The sequence below is a fragment of the Chaetura pelagica genome, unplaced genomic scaffold (assembly GCF_000747805.2).
Source record: "Chaetura pelagica isolate M959 unplaced genomic scaffold, ChaPel_1.0 scaffold50, whole genome shotgun sequence".
Classification (NCBI taxonomy): domain Eukaryota; kingdom Metazoa; phylum Chordata; class Aves; order Apodiformes; family Apodidae; genus Chaetura; species Chaetura pelagica.
The window spans coordinates 5611955-5619393 of record NW_009952366.1 but is presented as its reverse complement, the minus strand read 5'-3'; the positions used below and the strand labels follow the sequence as shown (position 1 = coordinate 5619393).

Genomic DNA, 7439 nt, shown 5'->3' with positions numbered 1-7439 from the left:
CTGTGCTGCCTTGCATGTCATCCTTGCATTGATCCTCCCCACCCACCCACACGCACAACTTCTAGTTGTGCTTTTTGCTTTGCCCAGACAAGCAAACCCGACCCTGTGTCTGACCTGCACTTAGCAGCAGGGCCGCATGGGGTAGGTGGTCCATGACACTGTCTGACACCAGAAGGTCTCCAGGGAACACCTCGAGTCCCGGCAGACTCACTACCACAGAGCTGCGTCTGCGCTCGGCTGACCTGTGAGATGCAACAACAACACGTCACCTCTCTCTGCTCAGGGCTGCAGAGGAAACTTCTGAAGTGCTCTTTGCTAATGACAGGAGGAAATGAGCTAAAAACCCAAGTCACAGTGGCTATGACATAATGTGTTAAAAGAAGAAGTGAGCAAAATATTTTAGTGATTGACAGCAAATATCTAACTTGCTTCCCAACTCCATCCTGTTGCTAAGATCAAGGTGCTTATGGCCTTGGTTTACCTAACATAACAGGTACTGAATTGAAATATTGGTAATTCCTGGGTTCTTCTGAGATTAGGTAAAAGTGAGTGGAGATTTCAGAATCTACATTTTGGCACTGGAGTCCAAGGGAGCAGCAAAATATGATGTCCCTACCTGATATGTGGGCTGCCATTACTTTCTACCTTCATACAACTCAGGTGATTTCAAGAAAAGACAGCAAGTTAGTGAAAGAGTTTAAATGTTGTTTGGTTTTCTTTTAAATATTTAACCTTTTGGCTAGTTCATGCTAATTTCTTTCTAAATCGTTTCAGTGTTTTTTTTCCTGCTAATTCAAATATTTTGTGTTTTGAATATAATATGACTTAGTGGCCCTGCTGATAGAAAACAAATGGCTCCTTCCAGCTATTGTGGTTACTGACAGAGGGTATTGTCCAGGATGTAGATCCATCAAGTGAAGTGACACAGGCATTCTGTATCCAACAGTGTGTTTGTGCCAGAGGCTGCTTGCATTCAAATACAGAAATTATTGGTGCATATCGAAAACCTTTTTAGATGTTGTGAATTTTGACTCATGCTGAAGACTGCATGAGAGTTCAAAGGGTCTGTAATTAAGTAGCTAAAGGAGGAGGCAGGTGCTGAAGGAGTCTTTGTACATATCTAAAAATTCCATTTTTTAGTCACCATTTATTGTGTATTTTTGTGAGTTAGATGTAATTCCTATTGTCTTTTTTTTTCTAGGCAGATACCTTACTGGAAATACGTAGCCATTTGCCAACACTTGATATGAAACCTGGCAGGTATCTTTTCCCCCTTAAGTACGTGAATACTCCCTTGATAACTTAGCAGCTCTGAGGCAGAGAACTGAGATGCGCTATGTATAGCAAGACATGCTTTTTGTTATGATCTGATGGTGACATTGCTTGCAACTCCTTTAGCTAAACCAATTGAATTGTATAGTTGAAAGGAAAGATCTGCTCTTAACAACAAGAGAGGGCTGTGTGCCAGGAGGTAAGGAGGGCCAGGTCTGGGACTTTAACACCAGTTTGAAAACTAAGCGTTGAGGAGTTTATGGTGTGCAATGTATGAGCTCTCTAAAAGCTTTTTCTTTCCTACTAGTCCTACTGAATGGGATATATAGGATCTGTTTTATTTAACTTTAGGAATTTACAATGAATCTCCAAAGTTTCTCATGAAATTGAACCTGATACATGGTTTAAAGCTTTTATGGACAGTGACTGTTTTTTGGTTGTCTCCAAGCCCATATGAGTGCAAGGGAGACCACTTCCTGATGAGGTACACTGAGTGCTCCCCAGTGCAAGTTTTAAGTATTGGTAACAATGGCATGAAGATGCTTCTGAAACCTCTAGTGATTCCACCATGCAATCTCTTGGGCAGCTGGATTATTACACAAAACAGATGCTGCAATATAATACAAGGATAATTCCAAAATTTGTCAGTCCTGTAATGGGAAATTCAGGAGATTTATTTCAGGCTGGATTCACAATAAAAATTTGCCAAATATTATTGATTCTTAAAGTATCTAGCCTGCTTCAATTGCAGAATATATTTTGAAGATGGAGGCCAGTCACTTGTGAAGATTACTAATGGGAATCACAGTTTAATTGTGACTGAGTCAAATGATTTTATTTCCCTAGATCAAAAAGGCCTTGAACTTCAGAGACACATAGACCTAAACAAGCTTTTCACATAGGTTTGCAAGCCTGTGAAGTATGTGAGTGTGCCAAGGTCACTTGGATATGTAGCTACAATATACCTTTGCAATCTAACATGCCTAGTATGATCAATTACTTACATGCCTAAATTATGTATTAATGCTTCACAGATGGAGGTACAGGTACCTGCGATCACCTGGCTCGTTGCCTGTAGATGTATTAGATACATTAGATGCTCTTGTTTGTTTTACTGAAGAAATGAAACTACTGACATGCTGTGATGCAACTTATTATTTTTTGATTCTGTATGCGATGTGTTTTTTTCATCTTTTCATGCCTGCAGACCCTGTAGTTTTGCCTTTTTTTTTTTTTTTTTTTTTAATTTTCTGTTTTTCTTATTAGAGGCAGACAGGTAAAGTAGAAATGTTTGTACTTTAGGGATGAGCTTAAGCACCTGAGGAGAAATCATAATTCCTCCTTTAAAGGTACTTGTTTTGTGAAGCAAGATAATGTCACAGGTTTGCATTACAAAATAATGGAAAATTACTAAAGATGCTGAAGCAGCTTATGGTCTGGAAAAACAAATATCCTGGGTATACAGTTGTTTCTAGGGCACAGAGTTTCAGCTGATTGCTTTTTAGATGTCTGTATCTTGACACGTTCATAATTTTAGCTTAACTAGACCTTCAGATGTCCCAGGGCACAGATCTATCTACATAAGTCATACCTGACTAACAGATATGTTATGCAAAGGAATGCTTACTACATGAGAATAAAAGCAACTGAATAGGTTACAAGGGTCATCATTATAGGGTGGTCACAGCACTGAGATAACTGCCAGGTGGTTACTTGAGCCACTCAGGGAAGGCAGCAAGGAGAAAATGAGCTCAGAGTAAACTAAAGGTTTTGATTTATCTACATTTCCTTCCATGGCAGTGCTGGCTTTAGCATCGCACTCTGTCACCACACACACCTCTCTCTGTGTTGCCTTTCTGGTCCTTTTGTTTATTTATTTAGGCTGGTTATTTTTAATCAGCATCAGTTCAGCATGTTGCCATGCCAACAGAGATGTGGTGGCAATCCTGACTGAGGGATGTGTTGGGGAAATCTGTTAAAAATGAACACTGCTGCTCTAAGAGAGACTTTTGAACGTACAGCCTGGGAGCTGGGAGATGTTCATTAAAAATGAAGGATGGAGGTATGTTTGTACCCTGGACAATATACACGTCAGTCTTGGGGTAGGTTTGTCAGCTATCCCAAAGCGCTTCTTGTTGGCGAGAATAATCTGACATTTCAGCAGTTTTGTTTGGCTGTGATAAGAAGGGATTAGCTGTTAAGGAGCTGTACTAATGATTTGGATAAAGGAGGAGCTGAACACAGCACTTGCCTAGACCTTGGACCAAATTCAACTTAACAAAAAAGTTTAAAGCAGAAACTGGTGATTTTTGTTTTACATTTCTACACATTCTTACATTGACCAGGACAAGAAATAAAACCCATCATCCAAACATCCTTTTCTCAATGTTTCCTGCTGGTGGCTGTCAAACAAAGATTGCATTGTTGCTTATGTGATTTCTTGATTTTAAAATGTGTCCAGATAGAAGTCCAGAGCCAATACCTGAGCTGGTGTTCTAGGAGGCCTCTTCTACAGTGAAGATGAGATTTCAGATGCACACACACACACCTGTTAAGCATTACCTACGGAACTGCATTGTGTAATGACTCAGACTCTATCAGCCTGCTCCAGCTCACCCAGTCCCAAATACAAATACACTTGAAACACCAACCTGTTTGTAAACTGCGGGTTACAACAGAACTTTTACCTGTAAAATGAATAAACATTGGGAAGAAGAGGAGATACAGCTCAAGTAATGCCTATTGCCTTATCAAGTGAAACATGTTATGGTAGAGTCACAAAAGCAGTGTATTGCTGTCAGTTATGAGGCTGCATCTGTTTTCTCCAAGTCTTACTCATCAGTGCTGGTGCTTTTAATATACCTCAGTCAACTGCATACTCCACCTGAAGGGGGGGTCATACAGATCACCTTCAGTGAGAGAGGTATGGCTATTAAGGGAAGTACTAGCTCCTGCATCCTCATTATTTGGGGAGAAAATAAGCTTTATTTCCATTTGGTAAATATTTGAACACCTTAAAGAAACAAACGTGTCAGAATCAAACTCATTTCCAATCAAGCCTTTACTTTCAGATAATTACTTGCAAGAGCTCGATGCAAAACACTCCACTGATCTACAGTACACAAAACTTTATCTTGCCTGCACTAGCCTATAAAACTCAAGTATTCTTCTTAGTTTGTAGGGATAATAATCCCTCCACCCAGTAGCAATCCTAGATCAGCTTTGCTCATGTATGAGAACAATATTGTGCTGTTCTGCTAGCTTCTTTGCTCCCTTTCCCTCCCACAAAGTTTTGAAGAATGTCACTCAGGATTATGAGATGTTTCACATTCTTCAAGCTGAAATTTGACACTGCTAATCCAAACAGCCGGACCTTTTGGCAGTAATTTCCTAGTTCAGAGCTCTCAAACGATCCTGCTGAAATATTGTGTGAAATCTAGCTAAATGTGTCAGGGGAGAGGGCCACCTTTGAAAGAAAATCTTATTAAAAAGCTTAGTTTAACAAGCTGGTGACAGGCATCTCACAAAGCAAATCTACAAGTTCAAGTTGAGTTATACATACATGCCTCACTGTTCAGTTTTGTTTTAGAGTGAAGCAGATTCATTATGAATGTAGAGAAGTGAAGCTTAAAGTAAGATAAAACAAATATATGCATACCTTCGTACAGGCACTCCTCTTTTCTGAAAGAAAGTGAGATATTTGTGTTACTCAGACAGAAAGCAAACAAGCAATCTGTGTGAAGAAAGTATTCATTTGTTAAGAGAAATGTAACACATGGAGTTAGACATCAAATGATTCTTTTTGTAATTGTGGAGAAAGGAGCAGAACTTATTTGATATCCAGAATGTTTTCTGTATTTCCATGGGAGAAGAGATACACCCCCAATGGTGGGGGGAAAATAACTTTCAGTCCACGGCATAATGCCAACCAGTTAGTCAAGAGCTAAACACCTATTCCACACCACCCACATTCATGAAAATTGAGTCAAACATGTCTGAATTTAACTGCCTGTGCAAGTGATGCAAGGTCTTGGAGCATAGAACTAGTAGCAAACCTGGTTTGTGCAGTGCCTCTCCTTTTCTCCTTGGGGTGAAGTTATGGGGGATAGCTTGATAGCCTGCCACCATGGAAAGTTGGAGGGCTAGCTCCCCTCTTCCTTATTTCTCTTTACTGGTGCTGGCAATCACTGGACCAGTGGTTTTGTGTTTTGTTTTGGTTCGGTTTTTGTGTTTTTTGGGGGTTTTTTTCGTTTGTTTGTTGGTTTGGGTTTTGTTTGTTTGTTTTTCAGAAAAGACTGCAGAATTGTCTGCTTATTTATGGAGCTGAACATAAAAATGGAGGGAGCCAGTGAGTGGCAGATCTAGGTAAGTGGAAGTAAAGAAAAGGAAAGTGACATATTCCTTTGGTAGTGGAAAACCTTAAACTTGGCTCAACCATCTTGAATTACTTTGTTGTTGGTTTTCTTAGGGTTAGGAATGCTATTCAGTAAAACAGAATAGAGAACTGCCTCAGCTTAGGAAGAACCCTACTGATGGATCTTGGAATGAAAATAATCTTCTAAAATCCCAATCAGAACCGGATAAATTACTTAGTCCTGTTTTTTCTTAATCCCACAAAGAGTTACACTGTCCCACCAGGCTGAATGGACAGAAGTGAGAAAGAATGGCCATGTGCAGGCACAGATAAGACCAACCTGGTCACCAAAAGACAAGGCTGGAACTGTTGTCTCTTGCTGACTGGGAAGGGAAAACCTTCCTTCCTGATGCGTGTAGAAGTTGGTCTGTTGTATCTAAGGCCAGGTTGTAGTTAAGGTTATGAACTGTAGTTTTGTTTATGCACTGGGCCATGATGGTCCAACACTTAATGTGCATGACTGAAAAGGAGGTTGCATCATCCTACTCCTCTTACCTGGGCCTCCGCCTGTGGTGTAGGGCTGTGGCGGGGGAATCTCCTAGGCAGTGTAGCAGAATTGGCTTTCCAAGGCTTTTGGAGTGTCTCATTGGGACTGCCATTGCTGAGATGATCTTTTTGGCTTGGAATCTTTGATGCGGGGTCAGGAGACTCTGGGTCTGCTGTAGCTGTCTCAGTCTTGGTTTTGGAAGAGAGTAGTTTTGCATGAACACAAGAGGGCAATGACAATGAGGAAGCAGTAGTGCACCGAGGTGGACTCTTACAAATGTGGTGGAGAGAGCCAGTGTATTCCTTTTGATTCCCTGGCTGGGCTGTGTCAGAGCAGTCCTGGAATGACAGTGCTTCTGAGGCAGAGGCCATCCTTAGGCGCCTTAAAGTTGGAGAAGTGGAAATCCTGGCCAAAGCATGCCGGTCAAACTGGAAAGGTGCATGATGGTTCCCAATGCACTCCTCTGTGGGAAGCTTCAGAAGTGAAGATTCTGTATAACCTCGTCTTCGAGTGCAGTCACCTGGAGGCATGGTGGTGCCCATACAAACTGATACTGCCTGCATTTCACAGGGACCCAAGACATCTGGATTGCTGCTTCCAGACAAAATAACATTTTCTTTATGTAGCTCAGCTTCACTGTTTAGAATTTCCACAGTGATGCAGGTTTCTTTGACCACATCCGGGGAATAATCAGAGCTTGGTTGTTGCATTCTTTATTTGCAGCATGAAGATGTATAGCTCTGTGTACCTACCATGGTCAGAAAAGGTTATTAGAAACTTGCTTAATGCATTTTGATGTGGAAGGATGTGCAAATGGAAAAAAGAGAAACAAAATTATTTAGATATGTGCAGTAATACATAAACAATTGCCCACACTTTGAATCCTGTTTAAATGCAGGTTTTAGCAGGTTCAGAACCCAATTTCAGCAAGCTGTTTATATAGGCAGTAACTTTGAGGGTGCAAGCAGCATCAGCATCAGTCAGCAGAACTAATTAAATGGTAAAAGCTAGCTGTGTAATTAGGATCTCAGCTCTTCTGGGACTGTAGCCACCTAATTTCCTGTTGCCACTCCCCCATCAATAAACAAACTTGTAACACTGCTGTACCTATGATAAAATTGAAATTACTAGCTCTCAGGACTTCTACTTCTTCCAAAATAATTTATGTACAAACCTGAATTACTTGCTGAATTACATTTGAATGTACAAATACAATGTAATGTTTATGTAAGGTGAGTCTAATCACTCTTACTTTGCTTTTCAGCA

General features: G+C 40.6%; 1 protein-coding gene across 1 annotated transcript; it reads right to left on the bottom strand.

Moving 5' to 3' along the window:
- Window positions 1-6163: 6163 nt before the first annotated feature.
- LOC104398017 (chromosome unknown open reading frame, human C12orf74) lies at window positions 6164-6703 on the bottom strand. Its single transcript, XM_010008059.1, has one exon. The coding sequence runs from the start codon at window positions 6701-6703 to the stop codon at window positions 6164-6166; it is 540 nt and encodes a 179-aa protein (XP_010006361.1).
- Window positions 6704-7439: the final 736 nt, after the last annotated feature.